This window comes from Manihot esculenta, chromosome 14, assembly GCF_001659605.2.
Source record: "Manihot esculenta cultivar AM560-2 chromosome 14, M.esculenta_v8, whole genome shotgun sequence".
NCBI classification, from domain to species: Eukaryota; Viridiplantae; Streptophyta; class Magnoliopsida; order Malpighiales; family Euphorbiaceae; genus Manihot; species Manihot esculenta.
The window spans coordinates 10,623,777-10,648,367 of NC_035174.2; the positions used below are offsets into that span (position 1 = coordinate 10,623,777).

A 24,591-nucleotide genomic window follows, 5' to 3' on the forward strand; every position below is an offset into this window, starting at 1 on the left:
AGATAAATGGATATGGAGACTGGGGAGATTGGGAGAGAACTAAAAGGGGAGGAGATGGATGAACAAAGATGAGAGAGTGACAAAGACAATCAATGAGAACGAGATGATAGAAAATAAGGTATAAAGAGACACAGTGTCGTGAAAGCGATTGAGAGTGCAAGCGTTTCATGTTATCGGAGAAAGAAACCGTGAAGGAGAGACATATAGGGAGAAGATAGCAGAGAGAGAAAGAGTGGATAAATTATAGAATAACTCATTTGTATTTTGACATGCAGTAAAAATAGGAAATGTGGGTTAGTTTTTGTTTTGTTTATTTCACATGTCATAATATTATTGGATTGTTCTATAGAGCCATTATACTGTAAAATTACTCGAAAGAGTGATGAATTTTAGAGAGTATTTAAATCATTTTACTATGTTAATAGTCGGAGGATTTTATATAATAATTTCAAATTTAGGAAGGGCGCATTTGAATATTTATAAGTTCAAAACCACTAATGCGTAATTTACCTATTTTCATATGATTTATTTTCTTGAAAAATGTACTCACAATTAATTTTTTTTACTGTCTTCTCTGATGAAATTAGATGTAGTTGATTAAAAAAATTCTCCTTATTTTCTAATTGATTTTACTGAAGCTAAACAAAAATGACATATGGCTCCAGGAGAAACTCGTCCTCATTGCAAACTCGGTGGAGTATTTGCATCCAGCTATACTTGTCTAGCTGTAATCCCAAGTCTTTTTGGTTTTGGTATCTTAGAGGATGCCAGTGGCACCGATTCTTCTATGATTATAAGAGAATGAGAACGCTTAAGGAGCTCTACTTTGATGCTTATTGTTTTGTTGTCATTCCAGTCGTTGATATGCATCTCAATCCTGCGAGGTTCTAGTGCTTGACTGTGAAGAATGGCTTCTTTTGTTAAGACTCCATTTCTCCTGTTTGTTAAATGAGCCTTCAATGTGTGATCTCTCAGTTGTTGCATGCCTCATCAGAAGCTGATTGAAATTGGCATGTGAGAAGTTCTTCTTGTGCCCATTGTTCCCTTTTTTTGATCCGATTTGGACGTATCCACATCCCTTATCCCTATCCTCTAAGTTTTATGTGGGCTGTTTGCAGTTGGGTTGTTTGGGTTTTAAAAGATTCTACAAATGTCATCTAGGCTTAAGCTTGTATTTCAAATGACTGTAAATGAACCTAATTATCTTCAAGACAAAAGGGGAAAAAGAGATAAACAACTGATTCAGATAGTCATCTAAGCCTAAGATCCAATGCTTATCCATTATTTGCATGTTGATTAATTTTTTTGAAAAAATAAATTAATTGAAATCCTTTTGATGAGGAAAAATATTTTTTATTAATCAAAATAAGTTTCGTAAAATAAACGGAGAATAAGTAAACATTAAAGTTTCTAACAGGAAACACAATTATGTTTTACCCATCTTTCCGAATTTTTTGAAAATTTCAAGAAAGTTATAGCTTAAACATTTTTAACGTAAAGATTATCAAAAACAAGAAATTTCCAAGTAAGATTAATTACTTGAAACCTTATTTTCATTCTTATTTTACCAATTGTCTAATTAGAATACGTGAAATTATGAAAAAATTTGTTAATAAACATTTTAAATTTTAATAAACTGTGTATTTAATTAAAATATTATAAGTGATCAATTTTTTATTATAAAATTATTCATATTAAAATGAAAGGTAAAATATATTAGAATATAGATTAAAATAATAAAATTAAATATTTTTTGAATATAAAATTGAAATATATAATAAAGTTGTTAAGATATGATGCATCTCATTTAATATGGCAACATGTATTTTTGTGAAAACCCATATGTGGTTTTGTTGCAATGCATTTTGCAACATTGATTTTCTTTTTATTTTTTAAATTTTGTTTCTTGGGAATGGAAATGATTTGTTTGTTTATTTAATGGAGAAGATGCATCTATAGAGATCTTGGAATTCTCTACTAATGGATCTTCCAAAATCATAATTATTAATCAGATTGATAATTTTTCATAATTGAGATTTGGGATTCTGGCTGGATCATCCATTTGTATTAACTCTGATTTTGGAGAATTTTTTTATTTTTAAATTATTTATTATTTTGTGAACTTTAATTTAATATTAATTTCTAAATCATTTAATATTAATATGTAAAAAAATATGAACATTAAAAAAGATATTTTAAATAAATTGTTATAAATATTTTTAAAATTAAAAATTATTAATTAATTTTATTATAATATTTGCTTGCCTAAGTGCATGTGATGACCTGCCGACCTCTTTTATTTTATTTATTGATATATAATGCATGAACTGAACCATGCTATTTCCAATATCATTCATTCTCTATCAACAAATTCACAAATTCAAATTGTATATAAAACCATGTGAATTCTTTGCTTTGAATTTTTTTTTTTTTTTAAAAAAATTGAAATAGTACGAAAAGGGATAAGATCTTTTTAATTGAGTCAGAGATAAAATATTTATACTAATCAAGTTAGAGATAAAACCCCATATCAAAAAAGCTTTTAAAGCTCAAAAGGACTATCAATGAACTCAAGCCACCGGAAAACAAAGACCCACAGGTAAAGAAACCACCATGCAAACCCTTTGAGAGGAAGGAGCAGACACTAAAATAGAGGAATTCAACCTCTACAAACGACACCATGTCAAGGGAGGCTCCAAGCAATCAGCTGGCTTAATTACAACCTTCAAATGGTTAGAGATGCAATGATTCTAGCCTTACATTAGTTTCTTTACCTTGTTATTTCGTGAGCCACATTTTTCAATATCTGTCAATTTCCTTCTTATTTCGTGGGTCACATTTTTCAATTTATGTCCCATACCGTGGTGATGGACCAACACGTTTCAATATCTCATTCCACACCCACCAAATTGCATTGCATGGATTAATTCAATGCATTTCACGCTCCACGTCAGAAAAATCTCCACACAATTTTCATTGATTTCTATCTCTCTGTACACAACATTTTAGGAGTATCAAAATTTTTAAGAAAAAAAGTACAAAACGGTCGGACATCTCCGTACGTACAATTTATTTAATACAACATAAATTATTAATATTTATTATATTTATATAAATATTTTAATTATTTTTATTAAAATTTAGTATATTTATTCTCTTATTAATTTACATGTAAAAGGAAAAAAAACAGAGTATAAAGGACACTAATCATTTAAGTTTGTTAAAAATTCATGGCATAAGGACTTTAATATGTCCTTTTCGGTAAATATACGAATAATGTCCCTATCCTGATTCTGGGACCTACCCCTTTAAAGGAACCTATTGAGATTAAGCAGTTTTAACTAAATTGCTTAGTATCAAACCACCATTTGGTTCTATTATAATTAGTTCAACTACCTTTTAATTAAAGGTTTTGTGTTAGAATTGTATTCATCCCATAGTAATTAAAAAATTTTCATTTAAATCTGATTAATATAAATTTAAATTAAAAAAAAAAATCGAACTAAATTGATTCAGAATCGACTGAATACTTTTATTTTTTAAACCATATGAAAAAGTTTAAAATTTTCTTTTACCTATAATTACCGAAGGCTTTAAAATTGACCTAATTGAAAAATAAGATTAAATGTTATTTTTCAATAGATATACTTGTCTAAATGAAACTGGTAGAATGTGTACCCATTGAATTAGTCTTACAAGAGACTTTAAACAAGCAAAAGATTAGAAATTTAAAGAGGCAAAGAGATCCATTGATTCTAACCAAGAAGATAAGAGAAATGGAAATTGAGAAGTTATCACAAGCGTATAATAAAGAAATAAAAATAAAGGTGATGGGCCTATACATCAATTCTAAATCAATAACCAAAAATTCATTGCATATCCCCAAACTATTGTCCAAGAGAAGAGAACCCAATGAAAAAGAAAACAAAAAAAAAATCACTGTACCAATCAAATGATTAATGACTAAAAGGAAATGGGTCCCTCTATTTCTATTATTTCTCTCTTTCTCTCTCTTTGCTTGGCAGCAAGAAACAAATATTGACCTTTGCCCCAAAAATGGCCTTGCTTGACTTCACCTGTCACAAATTCTTCTACATTGGCTTGCTGCTTTCTATTGTTTGTGCAATTTGGTTTGGTTAACTTTCAATTGAAGATGAAATTGTCTTCCCAAATTAAGATAAATTTTCCTACTGTATATTTGACTCTTCAATTACTATTTCAATAATTGCTTATAAAATTTTAATTTTACAATATTTGACTTAAAATTGAAATTATTAATTTAAATATTGATTAAAATTAAATTAAAAAAATCCAATAAATTATTGATTTGTGTTTATAATATGTCAATATTTGGTTTGATGAGACATGAATCAAGCATGACAAAGCCTTATAATAAAACACAAATAGATTTCATTTTAATTTTGTTAGTTACTTTATGGATAAAAATTCAGTGGTCATTGATGAGAAATGCTACTGTAATTGATTAAATGCTGAAGTAACCATCAAGTTGTCTCCTCCTTTGAGTGCAAAATGTAATAATTTGATGAGCTGAAATTTTCTTTTTTGCTTTGCTTAATGACTAGTTAAAGTTGTGGCTCATAGCAAAGCAATTATTGATTGAGCTTGGATAAGGCTAATACTTCATAAGAAAAATCTTCATCCTGTTTGCTGATCTAAGTCTCCAATCATAAATGGTTCATAAACTACAGTGTAATTTGAACAATTAAGGAACCTATTTAACAGGTAAAACACAAGAAAATTACTTAAAAATGATAAATGAGATTTATAGGTTATTGAATGAGAATATTTTAACAATGATTTAATTTTACGAGAAAATCAATAAACTGAAATTAGTGTGATGAGAAATAAATGCAGTAAAATAAAAGATAATTAATAAACGATGTTAAGTTTGAAGAGGTTAAAATTTTTTGAAAGAGTAAAGATAATGAATTTAGTGAGTTAAGGAATGTCTTTAATTCGGGTTATATCAAGAGTATATATACTTTTGGTCTCACTGACATCCTTCTGATGTGTCTCGTCAAATATGACCGGATGATTTTTTAACAGGTTTATCAAATAGTTTATTTAATAGTGAATAGGTGACTAATAAATTCAAAACTAATTAGTCTATACTTTGACTATTAGGCACGTTATATTGATATTGTTCATTGCACGCGTATTTAATATTCTGTTGTGGTACAAGTTTTGAAAATGTTTGCCATCCTATTTCGGATTTTTTCAATGTGAGTAATATTGGTAGTCTGATCTTGATATAAAAATGTCCAAAAAATCTTTTTAAATTCTATAAATACATGTTGCGATATTAACAGATTTTTTTATTTATATGTTATCACAAAGGAATGGGAAGATTAAAAAAAAATAGAATGCCAATTTTAAAAATAATCAAGTAAAAGGCCAATTTTTATAAAAAAAGAAAATCTTAGATTTATTATTAATAGATCTAGGAATTATTTTTATAAATTACAACAAAGTAATAAAAAAAAGATAAATATTGAAAAACTTATGAAAAGCAATCAAAAAATAAATTAGAAAAAAAAGGATAAATAAATAATAGATGATAACTAATGAGATCTGATATCTCACGAATGGAAGAGACGTGGTACAGGGACTATATTTGGGTGGAAGCTAGGTATACAAAATGGTAGATCAAGTCGGATTAATGGTAGTTGGAAGGTTGTCCTCAGTGAGTAGTGATTCTGGATGGTTTGTAATAACTAAGACATTTGAAAGTTCTCATAGTTCCAAGGTTCAATTATAGTGGGTGGAGATTATCATCTTTTCCTTCTATACTTTTTATTTCTTTTTTTCTATTAATTTTGATCCATGTTAGTATCTTCTTTTACATAATATATTATATTCATATAAAATATTTATGGTGAATAGTGAATTATTTAATGTTGAAGCGACTAAAAGAAAAGGAGGCTACATCTTCCAATATTCACTTTTTAAAAGATATGTAAATTGATATGATCGAGTTGAAATTAAGAGAAATGTAAATTGATATGATCGAGTTGGAATAGTTTTTGTTGTATTCCTTCGTTCTGAATGGAAATGGTTAAAATATTTGAATAGTACATTTCAAGTTTTATTTTTTAGAATTATATGTTCATATGTTTTATAACACTTGGACGTGATAAGAGACTATTTTGGAAGAGAATTGTATGGGGGAGAATGTAAAACTTCTCTATAAAAATATTCATAATTTAAAACTATATTTATCATCAAATTGCACAAAGCAAAAAATGTGCCTAATTAATAGTGAATGTCCATTGTCAATTGCCAATCCAATCCAAGCATCCCCTATGATGACCGCTGGGTTTCACTGCCCTGAAAAGAAGCCAAGCCCATAGTGATAAGGCCGGCCCAGGACCCGTTGAATCCCACGAGTGAGAAGACCCAGCCCATTCATCCTTGAGGTCGGACTTTTCTCAGAACTTAACCTTCTCTTCCCGAGTCCGGCCTAGAAGCTTAGCAAAATGAGGATCACTGGCTCAGTCCCGAACTGCTCAGTTAACCCGCGTGCTAAAAGGGAGAATTAAATGACCGTTACGCATAGAGCAGATATCTGATATTTTCGTATAACCGTATCTATATGGCAGAGACAGGTGACCCAATGACAGTGAGACCATTACACATCACTGACAGACTAAGAAAATGAATAAAAGGAAAGGAGCACCCTACAAACCCCTTGTAAAACCCTATTTTCTGAATATCAGAATATCACTGTATGGTTCTTTCCTTTTATTCTGTCAGTCTTTAGGTAAGTTATTTAATATTTGAAGCAAAAGCAGTTGATTTGTAAAACAGCATAAAGTTGAATTTTCTTTCCCAACTCTCCAAGTGTCAAAAAAATGTCCATATGAGCAGTATTTGGAAGATACAATGACTGATTGTAACTAGTTGGGCAGCATCAACAGCTAGCTAGATCCAGGCTCCAGCTTATATTGGCCACCCTACAAATCAATGGTTGCCAAAAAAAAAATTGTACACTTGCCCAACTTGTTCTTCTCAAGTCTTAACCCATTTGTACCAATCTGTCATCTCATTTGCACAACTTGTTTTTGTAATTCAATAATATTCTATCTGTATTCTATTAGAAATTGGGATTTTTTCTGTTCAATTTGCCAAATTGCTTATTTAAAAATTTCATAATTAAACTATTAAAAGTAAATGTTACACCATGCAGCTGGATTCAAGGCCACTGTATTCTTTGAGATTTGATCAAACAAGAGTTAACCAATCCCGATTGAATCAATCCATAATTTTACTTACTATTAAGGATATTTTCTTTTTTTTTTAATTTTTTTAATTTTCAACTTATCATGAAATAAATTATTTTCTCAAAAAATATTTTGCAGGTAGAACATTCAAGATATTTTCTATAAATAAACGATTAATTTAGATTTTCACTAAAATAAATATGAGGTAATTGGATTTCATATTTATGTATATTTAAAAATATTAAATAAATCTATTTACTAAATTTTTTCTTAGATTAATTTCTCGTTTGCTATAACTTTCATAATCTTACAAAACCCAAAAAAAATTTAATATTTTTATTTATTTTTATTGATAATATCGGCCTATTGGGAGACTTTTGGAAATAATTAAGGTAGGCCAATTAATGGGGGAATTTAATTTGTCAAACAAAGTAACAAATGACGAATGCAAAAAAGAAAAAGCTGCCGGTTTTAATAAAAATTAAAAAATCTATAATAAAAAAAGGGAAATAGCCGGTAGCCGGTGGGCTCGATGAGGCAAATTGTGTGTCGTTGGACCGAAAGGAATAACTGGTTTTGGGGAAGGATTCATTGCATGTTTCTAAAGCCAATGTATCTGTTGAACCTATTCCACTCATATATATTTCTTTCTTCCTTCCTCAATTCTTACCCAACAAATCCTTTTACCAACAAATTTCAATACTCAATTGTCTCTCCGTTTCTTCTTGTTTCTCTTTTTTTGCCCTACTTTGTTGGGGTTTCAAGTTCTTGCTTTCATTTGGTGATGCTTTCAATCTTTCTTGCTTCTTTGATCGTTGCTTTCTTCGCTTATTTGCTGGTTGTCGCAAGTTTTTCTGATTCTGGATCTTTTCAATCATGCCTGCTCTCGTTAACTACAGTGGTAAGTTTTCCTTTTTCTTGAATGTTTTATGCTGGATCATGGTTTGTTTATGTTTGTTAGCTGATTCTTAGTTTTGAGCTCTTGATATAAGAAAGAACATAGTTAGGGAATAATAACATCTGGGTTTTAGCTAAATTGGAGTTCTTTTCAATGGGTTTTTCAGGAGATGATGAATTCTATCTTGGGGGGTCTTTTCGTACAAATCCGATTGACTTGGGTCAGTTATATTCAATTGGCGCTCATGTGGATATATACAGCCCTCCCTGCAAGCGGGCTCGCATTAGTTCCCCATTTCTTTATGGAATCTCCGATCTCGAGCAGAATAAGCGGCCATCAATTGACGTTCTTCCAGATGAATGCCTTTTTGAGATCTTCAGGCGCATCTCTGGAGGCAAAGAGAGGAGTGTCTGTGCTTCTGTCTCCAAGCGCTGGCTGATGCTATTGAGCAGCATTAGGAGGTCTGAAATTTGCAAGACAAATAGCACAGCTTCAGACAGCGAGGTTACAGTCTCTGTTTCTGACGAGATTGAAATGGTTTCTTGTGACGAAGACGGTGAAATTTGCAGTGATGGCTACCTAACAAGGTCTTTGGAAGGAAAGAAAGCAACAGATATGAGACTTGCTGCAATTTCCGTTGGAACTAGTGGCCATGGGGGGCTAGGCAAGCTTTTTATCCGGGGAAGCAACTCAGTTCGTGGAGTTACCAACCTTGGTTTATCAGCAATAGCTCATGGTTGCCCATCTTTGAAGGCTCTTTCTCTGTGGGATGTGCCTTCTGTTGGGGATGAGGGTCTATTTGAGGTGGCCGAAGAATGCCATTTGTTGGAAAAGCTTGATCTATGCAACTGTCCTTCAATTTCCAACAAGGGTTTGATTGCGATTGCTGAGAACTGCCCTAACTTGATCTCTTTGAATGTGGAATCTTGTCCAAAGATTGGTAATGAGGGTTTACAAGCTATTGGAAAGTTTTGCCCCAAGCTGCAGTCCATCTCTATTAAAGACTGCCCTCTCGTTGGAGATAATGGAGTATCAAGTTTATTGTCATCATCTACTTCTGCATTATCTAAAGTAAAGCTTCAGGCGTTGAACATCACAGATTTCTCTCTTGCTGTAATCGGGCACTATGGGAAGGCTGTTACAAATCTTGTTCTCAGCAGTCTACAGTATGTGAGTGAGAAGGGACTTTGGGTCATGGGTAATGCTCGAGGTTTGCAGAAATTGTTGTCTTTGACAGTTTCTTCTTGTCGAGGGATTACAGATGTGAGTCTTGAAGCTATAGCAAAGGGCTGTGCAAATCTGAAGCACATGTGCCTTCGTAAGTGTTGCTTTGTGTCAGACAATGGACTGGTGTCTTTTGTCAAAGCTGCAGGATCTCTGGAGAGCCTGCAATTAGAAGAGTGTAACAGGGTTAGCCAATCAGGGATTGTTGGTGCAGTCTCAAATTGCGGAACAAAGTTGAAGGCTCTTAGCCTTGTAAAGTGCGTGGGAATTAGAGATGTACCATCAGGAATGCTAGCATCCTCTCCTTGTAGCTCTCTTCGATCCCTGTCCATTAGAAACTGCCCAGGATTTGGCAGCGCTAGTTTGGCTTTGGTGGGCAAGTTGTGCCCTCAGCTTCAGCATTTAGATCTCAGTGGCCTCTGTGCAATTACAGATGCAGGGCTTCTCCCACTCTTGGAGAGTTGTGAGGTGGGACTTGTCAAGGTGAATCTTAGTGGCTGCATGAGTTTGACCGACAGAGTAGTTTCATCCCTGGCTAGGCTACATGGTGGAACTCTTGAATTGCTGAATCTAGAAGGTTGCAGGAAGATCACTGATGCCAGTTTGGTGTCAATCGCTGAAAATTGTTTGTTTCTTAGTGATCTTGATATGTCAAAATGCACTGTGACTGATTCTGGAATTGCAGTCCTGTCTAGCGCTGATCACCTCAATCTTCAAGTCCTTTCCCTCTCTGGTTGTTCAGAAGTATCAAATAAGAGCTTCCCTTTCCTAAAGAAATTGGGCAGAACCTTGGTGGGGTTGAATCTTCAAAACTGCAATTCTATCAGCAGCAGCGCAGCTGAGCTGCTTGTGGAGAGCTTGTGGAGATGTGATATCCTCTCTTAATTGTGGAGGGAAACAGAAGGCATACTCACTCGAACAAATGGACAGAATTGAATGCGGTGGACTCTGCCTTAGGGAGTTCAAGAGTTCCAGTTTGACCTGATATATTGTACAAGGATTAAGTTCTCTCGGAAAGCTCACAAGGTAGCAGCTTTAGCATAGTTTTTTAGCCCATCAGCAATGGGTCCCACTGGTACCTCTGGCTTGGTTGTTTTCCAGGGAGCTTTGGCAAATCGCTCCTCTTTCCTCTTAAATTTTTGCAAGCTTTCCTCAGATGGAAAGCTTGTTGTAACTTTTTGGCGCCCATTGGTGGGAGGCCTCTTTCATTTCCATGGTTTCTTGAGAATACAGTTACTAAGCCAAGTTTAGATTTTCACTTGTGGCTGCTTCATTGCACATCAGGTCAAGTCCTTGTTCTGTTTTGCTGGATGTAAGCATGTGCAGTATTTAGCTCTTGTCCAATATTGTTTGGTGGTATGATATGATCCACGATCCCTCGACCAAGTTTGCAGTGTTCCATGTATTGCTCTGTTGTTTTAATAAGTTCATCTTAGTTGCAAGTGTCTTAATAAAGGGTAGTAGTGCTTGAAACTTGAAATACTTGTTTGGGTAATTACCATGTGTGTTTCCTTTCATCTGAGTCCTTTGTGTGTAAGGTTGCTTTGGGCAGTTCTGTATCTAGGTGCCTTAGATCAGCAAGTTTTGGCTTTGTCCTCTGGTTCATCGCTTTGCCTGAAACATTGGTTTTAAGCCAGGCCTAATTTGTACAGGCTTCTATATGATTATGGATTGTACTCTGCAACTATTTCAATAAAGTATAATATTTCTCTTATCACATGTAATTCAAATGTAATTCACATGTAATTCAAATGTTATGTTGGGAAGGAATGCTATGAATAATTATTTCATGCCCTCTGTTTAGAAACTTATGGGAATTTCTTTAGAAGTTACAACGGTGGAAATTTCAAGTTTCTGAATTCCTATACGGATGTAATACATTGCTATACATCCTGTGAGAGAAAATCTTTTCTTTACATTTAGATGTTTGTGTTTTCCAAGGGAGAAACCACTTGATAAGTGAAAATGCTGAGATTCGACGGGGCGTCCAAACGAAGCAGAGATCTGATTTATTAGGTTGATCATTGATCTTTAATCGATTCATTGGATCTTTTCATGTTTCGTTTTGAGAAAGGGGTCCTGTAAGATGAAAAAGACAGTCAAGGGTTCACCGAAAACTGTCCACTGGAGGAGTTTCCGGTAGAGACCTTCCGACACTCAAGTCAGATCTGGTAACTTGGAGGAGTTTCTGGTAGAGACCTTCCGACACTCAAGTCAGATTTGGTAACTTAGTGGAGTTAAAGGGAAGTAAAACAGAGAAGAGCAAAATAGTGGTTTTGAGTTCTTGTGTGTGATGGAGAAAGAGATCAGACATTTTTTCAGGGAAGGAGAGATCCTTTTTTAGTGTTAGTTCGTATATAAATATCTTTGAATAAAATTGATAATCTTAGTGCTATGTTCCTTTCTGATGGGATAGTGATGCTTTTGTACAGCTGTATCAGGCAGTACATTAATAATAGGTTATAGGACAATAAATGCGGAGCTGGCCGGTTGCTTATGATCCATGTATTGTACCAAGGAGGTGACTAGTTTATAGGAGGTCGTTATCTTTACTTTGACTTCATCAAGTCATGCCGGGTTCATCCGACCTACATAGAAATTAGCTTTCTGGTTACTGAGGTCGACCACGTTGGCGTTTAAAATCTTAGTGTAGTACGAGCTTTTGAGGAGGTCGGTCTATTCGTCCTTTTCAGTCTTTGAGAAGGTCGGTCTGTTCGTTCTGGGTTTTGATAAACTCAGAAGTGTTGGTCTAATTTTTTGTACTCAATAGGTCAAGTTTTTTATTGCCCGGTCCGACCAGATAAAAAGGTTTTCGATTTACGTGTACACGTATCACGATCTTAGGAGTCCTATTTTTTATATTATCAGTTGCCCTTTCGCTTCTCTGATAATTATTTATGACCGTCGGAGAAGGAAATCTATCCTGCTAATTCGATATCACCTATTCCTTTAGTTGACACTTATGAATTTTAGGGCTTAAAGCCCTAATTTTTCATTCCGAGCTATTTGCCCTTAAGCGCTTTTTGGGCTTTTTAGCATTGATTCTTTTTCCTGAGCATTTTAGCTTTTTATATTATTTCGGACTCTTTAGCCCTGATTTTTAACTAAACTTTTTGCTCTTAACGAGATTACGGACTTTTTACCTGAGACCTTAGTCTGAGCATTTTTAGACTTTTTCTTGTATTTCTTGTGGGGCAAGCTTATCCCTATTATTTATATGAAATCTTAAGACCTTGTTAGATCGGCAAGCCATTTGCGACTTGTTTTAGCTATGATGGCATAGTGAAATAACTATACTTTAAAATTTATATAAACGGAAAGAGTAATAGACAATATTGTGGTATACTTGGCATTTTGTATTATCAATCCATACTCCTTTTGGAGGGGACCTTTGGGTACTTAGCACTGGATCTCATCCGAATGTTTTTGTTTTTTGTCGTCCGAGCTCTTTGACTCGCTGGTCTGTTTTCGAACTTCTTTTTCCTCAACTCGGCCTTTTGGTACTAGAGGTCAATTTCCAAAACTGATTACCTGCCTCATTGGAATTCTTTGTTTTCTCAACTCGACTTTTTGTACTAGCGATCTATTTTCGAGATTGGTCATCTACCTCATTGGAGTCTTCATTTTCTCAACCGCTTTCGTGGTGTCGGCTGTCTATTTTCGAGACTGGTCACCCACCTCATTGAGATCTTCATTTCCCCAATTGATTTTGTGGTGCCAGCGGTCTATTTTCGAGATTGGTCACTCACCTCATTGATATCTTCATTTCCTTAACCGATTTCGTGGTGTCGGCAGTCTATTCTTGAGATCGACAAGACCGATCATCCACCTCATTGAGATCTTCAATTTCTCAACCGATTTTGTGGTGTCGGCGGTTTTATTTCCGAGACTAGTCACTCACCTCATTAAGGTCTTCATTTCCTCAACTAGTTTGTAGTGTCGTCGGTCTTATTTTTTAGATCGGTCACCCACCTTATTGAGAACTTCATTTTCTCAATCGATTTTGTGGTGTCGGCCATCTATTTCCGAGACCGGTCATATACCTCATTGAGATCTTCATCTCCTTAAGAGGTTTTGTGGTGCCAACGGTTTATTTCCGAGACCGGTCACCTATCTCATTGAGATCTTCATCTCCTCAACCGGTTTTGTGGTGTCAACGGTCTTATTTCTGAGACCAGTCACCTACCTCATTGAGATATTTATCTTCTCAACCGGTTTTGTGGTACCGACGGTCTTATTTTCGAGATCGGTCACCTACCTCATTGAACTCTTCATCTCCTCAACCGATTTCGGCAGTCTTATTTCCGAGACCGGTCACCTACCTAATTGAGGTGTTTTGGTTTTATGGCCAGAGCTTTCAGGTTTATTAGCCTTATTCTTGCTTTTAAAATTTATCTACAAAATAAAAGTTTGCATAGAGTATATGTCACAAAAATGCTCGTTGTTAAATTGAACAGCAAGATATTTAGCTTCATATTTCAACAGAATACAAAATATTAATTTTATCCAACTACATCATCTCATATAATTTCAAAGAATTTAATAAATAATATTTTTTTATGCATAAATCATTCTACAACTTTTAATTCTCATAGCAACATGCTTAAGTAAATAATACCTTTTTAAGGAATTCACACCAATATTAATTACCGATTAAAATTTTTTAAGTCGTTTCTAAAATGCTATCATCCCCAAGCATATATTCAAAAGGACTAATGTTTGAAACTAGTCATGATGACAAAAATATTTTGAACTAAAGAGATAACTGTGTAATTTGGTTAACTCACGCATGTCACCTCTCTTTTACGCCAGGTGGATTGCCCTTGTGTCGTATTCTTTTCCCACGGCGTCGATCTTTTTTTAACTTTCACCGTGTGATTTTTAGATGTCGTTAGTGATTCTTGGGCCTTTCACCATCTCTCTTTCCTTTGGTCCTTTTTTGTTGTTTGGCTATTAGGTTTTCTTGATTTGCCATGTGGATTTCAATGGGTTTTGTTGGGAACTCCAGCGACAAGATAGTTTCCTTCGTTCCCACAGAGGGCACAAACTTGATAATGTTGAGATCCGGTGGGACGTCCAAATGAGGACACTTAGGCAGAGGTCTTATTCGATGGGTTGATCATCGATCTATAACCGGTCCATTGAGTCTCTCCATGCTTGGCTTTGAGGAAGGGGTCCTGTACAATAAAGACGGTCAAGGGTCCATCGGGGGAGTTTCCGGTGGAGATCCTCCGACGCTCAAGTCAGATCTGATAACTTAGTGGAGTTAAGAGAAGTAAAACAGAGAAGAGAAAAAAATAGTGGTTTTGGATTCCCTCTGTGTGATGGAGAGAGAGAGATATGACCTTTTTCAGAGAATGAGATATCATTTTTTAGGGTTAATTCGGTGTATGAATGCTTTTGAATAAAATTGATATCCCTGATGTTGTGTCTCCTTCTGATAGGATAGGGATACTTTTGTGCAAGTGTGTCAGGCAGTACATTAATGATAACCTATAAGACAATAAATGTGGAGTTGACCGATTCGTACCCTGTATATACATGCTTATGATTCCTATGTTGTATCAAGGAGACGGCCAGCTTATAGAAGGTCGGCATCTTTACCCTGACTTCATCAAGTCGTACCGGGCTCATCATAAAAATGAGTTCCTTCCAGTTACTAAGGTCGGCCACATCAGCGTTCAAAATCTTATTGTAATATGGATTTTTAAGGAGATTAGTTTGTCTGTTCTGGATTTTGATAAATTTAGAAGTGTTGATGGTATGATTCTTTGTACTTAATAGGTCAGACTTCTTACTATTTAGCTCAACCAAATGAAAAGATTTTCGATTTAGATGTACACGTACCACGATCACGAAATTCTTAGTTAGAAAACTTTATTGAGATTATAATGGTTGAAAACTATGATCAATATAATCAAAGCTATGATTTAAAAAAATATGTAGTATCCTGTGAGGAGATTGGGTGTATGACTTACAAGAATTTATTCGGTGCAATTATTCTATGTACAAAGAATATAATCTACTTTGATTATTAACGATAATAAGACTAGTATAAGATCCACAGTGATTGATGATTCCAATAAAATTATTACACAAATATCAGTTGTATTTTAAAATTTTATTTTTGATTTACGAGTTATAACAGATCTCTTAGTTCTAAAATTTTATTTCTGACTTAGGAGTTATAATAGATTTATTAGTCTTATAAGTCTATTAATGAAAAATAAAAACAGGTAAATAATAAATAAATAGATAAAAAAAAAAAAAAAAAAAAAAAAGAGAAGTCAAGTGAAGACAACAGTACAGTACTCCAATAATTTGAAAAAGAAGTCAAGTCATAAGCAATGAACAGATGAAAAATATTTTTAACTTGAGTCATTCACTGAAAAAAACTGAACACATTGTGACTATTGCTTGAAAAGAGACTTCAATAAAAAGGGTATTTCTTCTTGGGACCCTCTCCCAACGCTCAATCTGATGAGATGCATTTGTACATCTTTGAACAAAACAGAACTGCAATCATATGTGAACATTGTAATGGAATAATAACCCTTATATATTTACTCTTCTTTTTATTTTTTTTAAATTTTCAACTGAAACACCATCACTAGCTCTTCCAATTCTCTTTGGTTCCTTTACTTGACAAGACCTATGGCTTCATTTGCTCACTACCCAAATGGGTTAGGGTTAGGAATCACAGTCACTGTGATGCTCATCTTTTCCCTCACTTTCTTTCCTTCCATTTCAGGTAAAGAAGAAAAAGAAGCAAAACCCATTTTGAGTTTTGAGTTAAAAACTCATCAGGATAAGAGTGGCTGAAACTGTGGCAATTTATGCAAAAAACAAAAAAAAAAAATCAAGATTTTGCTTTGTTTAACTACTAATTTGTGGTTAATTTTTGGCAGTTGGATCATCAGTTTTCAAAAGAGATGAAGATGTGAAGCAAAGGAAAATGGTGTTGGGTTCAAGGCCGCCTCTGTGTATCAATAAATGCTTGAGCTGTAGACCTTGCATGGCTGCTCTAGTTACCTCTCCCCACCACAAAACGGCGTTGGCTAGAGGAGATGAAAGTTATTATCTGCTGTCATGGAAGTGCAAATGTGGAGATAAGTACTTCCAACCTTGATGTGTGTGTATATATATATATATATACATATGTCAATGGTCATCTTACTCTATCTCTCCCTCTCTATATGAACTGATTCTGGTTCTGGTTCTGGTTTTGGAGCTTTTATGCCTCCCTCTCCTTGACAATTACATCTTTGGGATGATGACTATCTTATGAAGAAATTGTAAATTCTTTAAGCTGCAGTGAAATCTAAATCTAAAGCTGTCCTCATTTCGTTAAGTTCACTCTCTAAGTGCATCCAAAAGCCATTTGTTATGTAATTGTAATCTCTATTTATTATATGTTTTTTAAAATTTCGATTTATAAATAATATTATTATCTATTACGATTGCTTATATCATAATCTTTCGATATAAATCTACAAAATAAAATAAAATATAAAATTTTATTTAATGTGGCTGCTGGGATTCGAGCCCAGGTCTTCACGGCCACAACGTGAAATTCTCACCACTAAACTACAGCCACTCGTTGTTGAGCTTATTAATCTGCACCTTTCTATTAATTTAATTTGATCTGTCCTTTGAAATTTCATTTTTAATCAATTAATACCAGGGGGTTATAACTTGTTAAAATTAACTATTCAAAATATCCAATACTCAATTTATAAACAAATTTAATGAATTTATTTTAATTTTGGTCAAAAATTTTATATATAATATGAATAATTAAAATTATAAATATTAAATTATATATATAATTATAAAAAAATAAATAATATAAATTTTAAATACAAAATAAGAAAATTAATATTTATTTAAAAATAAAAAAAATTAATTTTATAATATATATTTAGAGGAGCAAACCATTCGTCTTCACGGATTAAAAATGATCGCCTCTATAACGTCCCACATAGGCTATCGAAAGGAAAAATAGTTACCTCGTAAATTTATTGAAATCTAGAAATTTATATAATTATGAGAATTTTTTTTTATAAATATAATTATGAGAATTAATTTAGTTACCACGTAAATTTATTGAAATATAGAAATTCTTAGAATCTTAATTCATATATATTAGTATTTATAATTAAAAATAAGTTAAATAATAGTTTAATATTAAGTTATAAAATAAAGAGAGATTTATAATTTAATTTTTGAGTATAGACATTATTAATAAATAATGTCCCTACACTTTTAAAAATCTATTAAAACATTTTTATCTTTTATTTTCTTTATTTTTATAATTAAAAATATAGTAAAAAATCAAATTATCCCATTTCTTTCCTCCTCTTCCTTTTTCTTCTTTATTGATTCTTTCTCCTCCTCCTCTTCTTCTTTGGTTCTTCTTTAATTCTTTTTCTTTAATTCTTCTTCGATTTTTTTTTTAAGAGAATATGGAAATTTTTTTTCTTCTTTTTCTTTTTCTTCTTCTTTTCATTCATCATCATCTTTTTCTTTTTTTTTTTTTTAAGAAAAAAGAGGTCTTTTTTTTTTCTTTTTTTTTTCTTCTTCTTTTCTTTCGTCACCATCATTTTCTTATTTGTTCAGAGGAAGATGAACTATTTCGTTGACGGAAAGAAAAAATATGAACGTTTTAATAAATATAAAAAAAGATAAAGACTTTTAATAGATTTTTAAAAATGTAGAAATTGACCGGTTAATAATAGTAATATCAAATGACTAAATAAAAAATTTTGTTTGAAAGTAAAATTAAATTTTAAAATTTTTCTCTTATCTTTTATCTATTTTTAACGAAAAAGATGACAAAAAAATTATTTCATTGATGGAGAGAAAAATTAAAGACGTTTTAATAGATTTCTGAAAATGTAAAGATTGACTTGTTAATAATAGTAATATCCAACAACTAAAATATAAATTTTCCTAAAATAAAAAATAATTCCAAATTTTATAATTGTAATTTAGAGGCATTAGCAATACATTAGAATAAAATAATTATTAACCTACTATAGAGAGATTAATAAAATATTAATTTTAAATTTTAAAATGTTTTTATATATTTTATTTATTTGTTTCAATTTGTAAATGTGTAAGAATTTTTAAAAGATGACTAAGTTATACAAAAATTAAGTATAAATTAAATAAATAGAGCATAATAGATTTAAAAGACTCAATATATAACATATTAACCATGTATTACAAACAGGTCATTGCATGTCTAATCCAATTAAGCAAGTCAACCCAATGAATTTTTTTTTCAACCCTGAACTACTGAAACTATGATTTGAACTATTGAAACCATGATTTTAAGCCCAACTTAACTGTAAAGCTGATCGATGATCATTTTCAAAGTAGTATTTAGTGTTTTGATCGAATCAAAACACTATTAACACTATTATAAATAGTAATCTAAGGATTGAAGGAGTGATTTATGAAAAGCTACTCCTTATAATATTTGATTAAACACTACCCGAATAATTATCCCATTACTATAAAACAATTATCTCATCACTATAATGGCTCACAGCTACTACAACCGCTAATATAGCCGAAAATGGCCCAGCTCTAAACCAAAACACTGACTAATTTTTCATATCACCCACAGTTGACAAAGCTAATTGCATCATTCCTCAACCTGTACCGATCTTCCATTCAGCCTTTGTAAAACCATCCCTATTGTCCAATGATATTGCAAAAACGACTAAATATTTTTACTGGGTTGATTGTGTACTGAAGGCGTTCTTTCTCAATATCTCATATCATACTCTACTTAAATGGAAGAAGGGAACCAATATAATGGCAAATTGGAAGCTGCTAATTCACAAAGAAGATAAAATTTATCCACTAAAATAACCAAAGCCAGCCTCTGTTCCCCTGCTTAGAGCATAATCAACGCCAGCAGCAATCTCCATCAAAATTAAATCCATTTGGCTCAAGACCATGTGCTTCTGATCTCTCTTTTACCATGGTCAACACCAAACAGTGTCATAAATCCTGCAGAAGAAAATATCATAATGAACAGTTAAATACATTATACCAGGGCAAAGCAAAACAAAACATATTTTATTATCAAATAGCAACTACAGAATTTGTGTGATCACATGAACGATCACAGGGGAAAGCAAAGCAATTAAAAAAAGCATCTGATTTGGAATGAAGGAAAATTTATGGATCTCACAAGTATCTCAATTTATACAGGAAATATAGGGATATTAATTGAATAACACGCATGAGAACTAAGACTGTTGGTTAGCTGAGCACATTATAATCATTAGGACTACAGAAATTTAATGAGCAATTCAATTGTCAAAATGTCCAAGGAGCTAGGATGAACACACCTCCAGCGTTTTGAACAACAGGTATCAAAGTCGAACCATATTTCATAGCTTTAACTTGGGTCAGTCCATAAGGCTCAAAACATGATGGGACTAGAATGACATCAGCACCGCATATATCTAACAAAGACAATCGAGATGGGAAAGAAGGAAAGAATCAGAGAAAATTGCAGATGTGAAATTGAGAAATAAATGTCCATCCAACCAAAGCTTGAATATTTAAATCTGAGAGAGAATATACCAAGTGTGATAGTGGCTCATCACAAGTCAAAGAATGGTAAGCACAATTATTATGTGAAGAATGTGCAACCCAAGCTTCCTCTGGAAATTCAGAGACATAAATATTTAATGGTAGACTGCATGAACAGATCTTCCATCAGAAAACTTAAAACAATTGACAATATAGACTTTAGCACTTACAGGGGAGTCTTGTTTGCACTCCGTCCACCTTCAAGATGCATTCTGAAAATGTTAAACTCAGGTCTCCACACCATCTTCTTGAAGAAGTGGACTCACTATGGCCCTGTACGTCTGTTTATCAGGCACTACTCCCTTAAGCACCATATAATCATGCAATTCAATTACTTCCTCCGGGCTGCAGTTCTTGTTGCAACTGTTAATAAGAGTTGTGTATGTTATGGAATTGGGAACCAAACCCCAAAGGATCATCATCTTCATTAGTTCCTTCGCTTGTTGAACACAACCAAGCTTGCACAAAAAGTTTATCAGTGTGTTATAGGTGACATGGTTTGCCAAAATTCCTACATTTCTCATTTCTGAAGACAGAGCGAATGCCTCATCAATCTTCCCACTTTTGCAATATCCATTTATCAAGGTATTATAAGTTATGACATCAAATATATCCATCCTCTGTAATGTATCTTTCAGAACTCCTGCAAGATCCAGAGATTCCTTCTTGCATAAACCATTTATGACAGAATTGTATATTAACAAATTAGGTTTTTCCCCTGCCTTCATCATTTTCTCATAGACCTGAACTGCAGTTTCAATGCTGCGCTCCTTACAATGCCAATCTATCAAAGTACCAAATGTAACAACGTCAGGAACGAAGCCACGAACATACATACTTGCCAGAAGTTGCTTAGCTCCTGCTAAATTATTGCTTCTACACAAGTAATTGATAAGAATGTTGTATGAAAATGAATCTCCAATGAGGTTCTCTGCAAGAAGCTTATTATGGAATTTAAATGCTTCATTGACATAACCATTTCTGCAAAGACCCAATGTGAGAATAGAATATGTGACTTGATCAGGGTGTATCCGCTTATCAATCATGTCAGATAATAGCAAAGAGGCTCCTTCCACATCTCCTTCAATGTAATGCCACTGGATAATGGAATTGTATATGATAGAATTGGGTAATAACCCCTTTTTCAGCATTTCATCACATAATCTAAATGCCTCCTCCAAACTCCCCACTCTGGAATATCCATCTACTAGGGTTGCATAGGTCCTCAAATTAGGCTCAATATCATTATCCATCATTTCATTTTTAAATTTTTCAGCCATAGACGCTTTGCCAGTTTTGCAAAATCCATTGATGAGACAATTATAAGTTACACAGTCGGGCTTAACCGTTCCCCCTGACATGACTTCCATCTTGCTAATGAGCTTCAAGGCAAGATCCATGGCACCCATCTGGCAAGCACCATCAATTATCATGTTAAAAGTAACAACATTAGGCCAAATACTATGCTTCAAGCTTTGATAGAATATCGACATTGCTTCTAGCAGTTTAGATTCCTTACAAAGAGCATAAATAATCAAATTGAAAGTATATATATTTTCAACATATCCACTAGAAACAATTTCCTTGTACACCTTCCAGAACCTACTAATCTCATTCAACTTCAAGAGATGACTCAAAAAGTTGTTCCAAGCATGAATTGTCACCCAATAACCCTCCAATTGCAGCTTCTTTATCACTTCATAAGCACTTTCAGTGGCCCCAATTTGAGTACATGCCCGAACCAAAGCATCAAAAACAGCCGGACTTGAATCATACATTCGATAAGTTTTAACCAATGCATCTAAAACCTCCCAATGGGATCTCCCATTTATACTCATTAAGTTCCTCATAAGAGACAAAGCATCATCAAATTTCTTCAACTTGACCAGCACATGAATTACATTGCAACAAGACTCCACTGATTGCAAAACACTCTTTTTCTCTAGTACCCAATTATAAAATTCTAAAGCCAACTGCGGTGAGTTTTGAAACTGGCAAATTACACGACTCACTAACAAGGAAGTGAGGCTGGGTGACATTTGCTCCAAGATATTCCATCTCCTGTGTTTGAGATTAATACAAATTGCTTTGAAAACAATATCCCCAGTACTAGGGTTTGTGAAATGCTGACATGCGTGAAAACCACGGTTTAAGATGCAAATTCTTTTGGATAACCAGAAGCTTAAAAACATAGAATAGAATACGAAATGCCCACTTCCCTAAATGATCCTGTAACTGCACTACTGAGTAAAAGGAAAAAGAGAACACAAATCAGCATAGGATAAGAGCACCAAAGGCAAAGCTCTATGTTAAACATATTAAAACACATAGTTTCAAAAGAACAGAACTTTACATTCATCAAATGATGTAGGTAGCAACAGTATTTGACAAGAAAAATTCCAAACGTCATCACCAAGGGATGTTATATGTTTATCCACATGCTTATTAAAAGTTCGTAGATAAACCGAAGCTTAAAACATAAACTCGGGTTTTTACAAGCACAAAAACTATAGTCGGTGTTGAGCAAGACTCTGAAATACGAGTTTGAAGCGGAAAAAGATGACTGAAATATTGCCTTTTTCTTCAACCAATGCACTCTACTCTGCTACAGAGAAAACAGGTTTAACTTTTCTTGAGAAGCCAAATTGCTATTGTATAAAAATCATAACTACGGGCGAGAGTTGGTTAGGTTCAAAGCCGAACCACATTGATAGGAGCAAATTGAGTCAACTCAACTACTCTGATTCGTAGAAAAGTTGTTCTGCTTTTCTTGAGAAGGCTAAATGCCATTGTGTAACAAATATGAGTGGCAAGAGTAGATTAAGTTTTGACAGAACAGAATTAACTGAAAATGCTAAAGACAAAAACTGAACCAAACTGAATTTTTGAGGAAACTGAACCGAACTGGTTCAAATCCATTTCCACAGCTTTAATGAACCAACTACAAACTGGTCCATTAATTAGGAATGGTACCGGGTGGGGTAAACAATTCCTCCAAACACAACGACCTGAATCGACCCAAACAACAAGAACAAAAGCCGTACACTGAAGAACCAATGTTTACTAATGAAGGGAATTCAATCGCATAGCCAACTAATCAATACTAGCCAAAAGTTAACATGGAAGTATCTGAAAATGGAGAATTTAACAATCGAATGCCAAACAAAATTTAATCAAAACAACATCATGAAACGATAAAACAACAGATGAAATTTTTTTGGAAAGGAAATCACATCTCACCAACGACAACACAAAAGCAAACTGAACAAACAGCAGCGCGAGGCTGTGGCTGGACCAGTTGCATCCGACTGTGGTTGGACCAGCGCTTTGCTGGGGAGCAGGAGCCGTCATCCCTGGCCTGAACGTGGCTGTCGTCGGGCTGAGGCGCTGCGTCGGTGAGGAGCTGCGAACCGAAGCAGCGTTGTTGTGCTGAGAAGCAAGGCCGTTGCCGCTGGGTGCTGCTGCAAGCAGTTGGGGGGGCTGCCGGCTGCGTTATTGGGGGAAGGAGAAGGAAGGAATTGGGGGCGTCTGCGACGGATGGGTCGTGGGCTAGTAGTCGACTGGTCGTGGGCTCGTTAGCAAAGAAGGTCTGGGCGGTGACGGCAGCTTATTTTGGGGAGGATCATATTAAGGAGAGTTTGCTGTTTGCTTGCTTAGTTTTAGGTTGGCTAAAATGTACTAGACTGTCCCATAATCTTTCTTTTTCATTATTTTAAAATTATTTTGGATAAATTACAATTTAGTCCCTTTAGTTTAGTAAAATATAATATTTCGTCTCTCTATTTTAAAAAATCGTCAATTTAATTACTGTAATTTTTAAAAAATATGTCATTGGTCCCTCCCATTAAATTTTCAGTTAAGTCTCCGTTAATCTTCAATTTATAAATTGGTCAATAGAAATATAAATAAAAAATTTCTAAATTGTCCTCTAACTAGCGGGAGAATAAATACTTTTCCCTCCAATTACAAAAGGGGCTGAAACATTGATGAAGATGACGGCTGTTTGCTATCAGTCGTATCACATATCACCCGTCAAGAAGAAACAAAAGAGTTCCCAGCAGACAAATAAGAAAAATTAATGGTGGTAGACGATTCTTTCCTCTCCTTAATCACTCCATTATTCTTTGGCATCATCCCCGTAGAAGAATAATTATGGTAATGATTAGGGGACGGAGGAGGAGGAATCTGCTGGATCAACATAGCATAATAAACCTTACTTTCAAGAAGTTTATTTTCTTGACTAATTTGGGTGTGGCTTAGAAGCCACCGCCACATGAGCTTTTCTAAAGCGAGTATGGCCGGTTCTGGTTTGACCCAAAAGAGAAATCACTTTATTGAATTTAGGAATAGCAAAATCAGCGATCGCCTTGCAATTCATATCCATATCCATAGACGATCTTGAGGCCGCAGAAGGTGAAGATGAAGATTGAATAGTTTTTTAATTCTGCTGCGACAGCAATATGATAAGCTTATTGACACAGAATAAGAGAAGAGGAACGAATCTAAAAGAGCAGAAGAAGAAGAAGTAAAGAGAAAGAGAAAACAGAGAGTTAAATCACGGTGACTAAATTGATGATTTTTTAAAATAGAGAGATAAAAAATTATATTTCACTA

At 33.9% G+C, this 24,591-nt stretch overlaps 2 protein-coding genes and 1 non-coding gene across 6 annotated transcripts; 1 reads left to right on the forward strand and 2 right to left on the reverse strand.

Annotated features, from left to right (window-relative positions):
- Positions 1-7,833: 7,833 nt before the first annotated feature.
- On the forward strand, positions 7,834-11,077 carry LOC110630991 (EIN3-binding F-box protein 1). Its single transcript, XM_021778667.2, has 2 exons — positions 7,834-8,142; positions 8,306-11,077. Exons 1-2 carry the CDS (start codon positions 8,118-8,120, stop codon positions 10,246-10,248), a joined length of 1,968 nt encoding a protein of 655 aa, XP_021634359.1. The 5' UTR covers positions 7,834-8,117; the 3' UTR covers positions 10,249-11,077.
- Positions 11,078-16,888: 5,811 nt separating this feature from the next.
- On the reverse strand, positions 16,889-16,960 carry TRNAH-GUG. Its single transcript has one exon. It is a non-coding gene; the product is annotated as a tRNA-His (tRNA).
- A 1,774-nt stretch (positions 16,961-18,734) lies between these two features.
- Positions 18,735-23,425, reverse strand: LOC110599714 (pentatricopeptide repeat-containing protein At1g11710, mitochondrial). Of its 4 annotated transcripts, none has more exons than XM_021736254.2 (5): positions 23,218-23,356; positions 20,148-22,220; positions 19,969-20,048; positions 19,731-19,847; positions 18,735-19,386 (listed from the first exon to the last, which is right to left on the reverse strand). In XM_021736254.2, exon 2 carries the CDS (start codon positions 22,167-22,169, stop codon positions 20,205-20,207), a length of 1,965 nt encoding a protein of 654 aa, XP_021591946.1. In that variant the 5' UTR covers positions 22,170-22,220; positions 23,218-23,356; the 3' UTR covers positions 18,735-19,386; positions 19,731-19,847; positions 19,969-20,048; positions 20,148-20,204. The 4 variants fall into 4 exon arrangements, with proteins under 4 accessions (XP_021591946.1, XP_021591947.1, XP_021591948.1 ...); XM_021736255.2 differs by having other exon boundaries at positions 19,969-20,083; XM_021736256.2 differs by having other exon boundaries at positions 19,969-22,217; positions 23,218-23,425.
- Between the last annotated feature and the right edge of the window lie 1,166 nt (positions 23,426-24,591).